Source organism: Chrysochloris asiatica, unplaced genomic scaffold (assembly GCF_000296735.1).
Source record: "Chrysochloris asiatica unplaced genomic scaffold, ChrAsi1.0 scaffold00061, whole genome shotgun sequence".
Classification (NCBI taxonomy): domain Eukaryota; kingdom Metazoa; phylum Chordata; class Mammalia; order Afrosoricida; family Chrysochloridae; genus Chrysochloris; species Chrysochloris asiatica.
The window spans coordinates 9,192,338-9,195,838 of NW_006408579.1; the positions used below are offsets into that span (position 1 = coordinate 9,192,338).

Below are 3,501 nucleotides of genomic sequence, written 5' to 3' on the forward strand. Positions count from 1 at the left end.
TTGCCAATAGAATCATTCCATATTTTCAAGTCAAGGCTTGGATTTTTCTTCTGAGGGCAACTTGAGAAATGCTGAGTGTGTTCTTCCCTTTTGGTTTTCTAACTCCAGATCTTTGCCCACGTCTTTATAATATTTGATTTTGTCTTCTGGAGCTGCTCTTTGAAACTTTCTATTCAGTTTTTTTACCTCCTCATTGGAGTTGTGCCCCATCAGCAAATGAAGGTCCTGAAGGCTTTACTCCAATTTCGTCATCACAGTCAACTCTACTTTGAGGAGGCAGCACTTCCCAGTCATATTCTGAGTGCCTTCCAACCTCATCTTCTGGCACTCTAGCGGACAATATTCTGGTGTTCTTTATCATGTTTCAATACTTAATATTCTGGTGTTGACAGTGTGCCACTGCTATTCATAAGATTTTCCATTACTAAGTATTCGAAAGTAGCCCATTTCTCCTTTTTCCTAGTCTGTCTTCATTTGGAAGCTCATCTGAAACCTGTCCACTGTGGGTGAACCTGCTGGTCATTAAAATACCAATAGCATAGCTTCCAGAATCACAGTAACATGCAAGCCATCATGGTTTGACAAATTGTCAGATGAGTGGTAGTGAGTAGTCTATAGGACCTGGCTATTTAATCAAACACTTTTTGAGGTGTTCTTTGTACTTTAACAAATTTACTAAAGATGTGATTAATTTTAATTAAAAAAATTAAGTAAAGATTATCCTCAATAACATGGATGGGCTACATTCCAATTATTTGAAGACTGTAAAAGCAAAGAACCTTGCTTTCCCAGAAATAAAGAAAATTGTATTTAAAAAAATATCTCTTGCCCCAGCTTTCAGCCAAAAATTTGCAAGACTTTTAGCTCCTAGTCTCATGAGTCAATAAAAACGTTCTGTTTGTTTTGTTCCTCTGGAGAACGTTGATTGATACAGATTGTTGTTTTTGTTGTTGTTAAGTGCTGTTGAGTCAAGTGTGACTCAAAGTAACCCTGTTAAGCATTTCCTAGGAGGGAATGGTGAGTTTGAACCGCTGACCTTGGGTTCAAACCAAACTTGGGGTCTAGTCCCTTATCCTTCAGCACCACACCCAGACTCCATGTACATATCAGCTGGGTCAACACTTCGAGTTAAAATAAATCAAAAGCTTGGGATTTCTGAGAGTTGAACATCTTTCTACAACATTTAACTTAGAAACACTAGGATTATCTTTCAGTAAACTAAATTTCTCCTGAATCATAAACATACTCTTGGAAATATTAATAAAAGTAAACTTAGTGTTTAATTTTCCCATTAAGAACAGAAGTCATTGGTTCTGACTAGGCTCAGGCTCTAACTATGTCTCAAGATACTTGTCAAAGTGGGAGGTCAGAAAGGAGATGAAATTAAGATTCCAGTGTGCCAACCCAATTAATGAAAGAAGGTGGAACAGAAACACAGAGCCATTGGCCTTTGATTATTCTCATGATTTATTAATATTCAGATTGAAAAAGGAGCCTTAGAGCCGCAAGTTACGCTAATTGGCACATTTGCTTTATTGATTTATTTTTTAAACAATCTGGGTTTTTGATTTTTTTTTTTTCCTTTTTGTTCATTCCATCACATTGAAAAGGAGAAAAAGAAAAATGTTTTTTAATTCACTTTATATTTTGGACTCCTCAGATGAACGGAACATTGCACACACACTTGGAACAGAGAGATAGAGAGGAAAGTGGACTCCCACAGGGCCACACGCACCAGATCAAAAAACTTGGATACAGTGCAAGAATTTCCCAAAATGATTGGATCATCATTACCAAAAACTCGCCATAACAACACCAAAAAACAAAAATGTTTAAGCCACACTGTTTGACTTGGGATCGTTCCTGCTTTTTTTTTTTTTTTTTTTTTTTTAAGTTTGCCACACAGAGAGAAAGAGGGCTAGTAGTGGGTAGGAGAGGACAGACTCACAGACGTGAGCAGGACAGGAAGGGAAACTTCAGATTGGAATTGAGTAGAGGGTGGGAGAGCCAGGGGTCAGGAGCGGGGAGGGCGGGGACATGGAAAGCCATTTCCTAAAGTTCAGGCATGTTCTTGGTCCGCCTCGCGTTCTTCTCCTTTACCCTCATCCTGCCGGGCACTTTCCTTAGGTTTGGTTTCATCTACAGCTTCTGAGGAAGAAAATAAGATGGGGTGGGGGGAAAGAAGAGTTAGTATTTTGTTTCATCTGTTTATAAGATGGTGCAATGTATTTCTGCTTTTCAACCCATTCCCTAAGAGTTTTATGAGGGAAATAATAACAACTTGTTGTAATCGCTTTCATTCCAACTCATGGTGACGTCACGTGTGTCAGACTAGAACTGTGCTTCAAAGGGTTTTCAAAGTCTGGTTGTTTTTTTTGTTTGTTTGTTTGTTCGTTTGTTTGTTTGTTTTAAAATAGATCACCGGGCCTTTTTTCAAGGTGCCTTTGGATGGACACAAACCTTTAACCTTATGGTTAGCAGCAAAGCAGTTAATTGTTTGTAGCATCTAGGGACTTTTAAGACAGAAATGAATTATTCGACTGGTAACTGTAAGGGTGACAGTTCAAATCACCAGCCACTCCTTGGCATCACTGTAGAGGGTTGCTATGAGCCAGAAGTGACTCATAGCACTTAACAATGAGTGACAAATACAGAAAATCTCAAAACAAAAGCACAATATTTGTAGTTGTTATGTTCCATACAGTTAGTTCCAACTCACAGAGACCCTGTACAGGGTTTCCAAGAAGTGACTGATAAGTTTGAACCATCAACCTTGTGGCTAGCAATGCTTATACTATAGCACCATATCACTGTTACCTTTAATCTCGCACTCTGACAAAGAAGGTATCCACATGTAGGCTCTTAACATAGGAAATCAACAACAATCTTATTTTTATTTTCCATTAGAATCAGACTAATTAAGATAGCTATATTAGTAGGTTGTTCAACATTCATTGCAGCTCTCTTATGCCTTGATTTATATTACTAAATGATCAGAAAGTGAAATTCCCAGCTTCCTTTGGACCCACAGGGGACTGTGTGATGCAATTCTGTCCAATTAGAGACAGAATTCCTTGAGAAATTCCCAAACAAAAGCAGTCTCCAAAGAATGTTACTTCCCTTTACACTCTCCCCTTCTTGATGACTGAGACATAAAAAAATATACATGACTGTGTAGTTACTATCATATGACCACGAAGACAAAAACTGTCTTTTTTTTTTTTTTTTTTGCTGAAAAAGTATATTTATTCTGTAACTGTGGACTCTATAGTGAATTATTAAAGGACTACCATGAAGCTGATGGCCTAGTAACAATTAGGAGACAAAAACTTTTCACATTAGTTTCAAAATCTCAGCAACATTTCTTATTTGTTTGAAGAATTATACAACTCAATATTTCCTTTCATCGTCACTCATATGTCTTTTATGTTTGGTTGTTTTCCATACTTGTTTTAACAAGAACTTGATAATATAACAAGATTGGATTAATTTCTGCATAAA

At 37.3% G+C, this 3,501-nt stretch overlaps 1 protein-coding gene across 1 annotated transcript in view; it reads right to left on the reverse strand.

Annotated features, from left to right (window-relative positions):
* Window positions 1-1,450: 1,450 nt before the first annotated feature.
* Window positions 1,451-3,501, reverse strand: part of LOC102816741 (neuromodulin-like) — a 184,992-nt gene continuing 182,941 nt past the window's right edge. Inside the window, exon 3 of the mRNA XM_006864162.1 lies at window positions 1,451-2,148. Within this exon, the coding sequence (XP_006864224.1) occupies window positions 2,060-2,148 (89 nt within the window). The 3' untranslated portion in view covers window positions 1,451-2,059. The remainder of the gene's footprint in view (window positions 2,149-3,501) is intronic.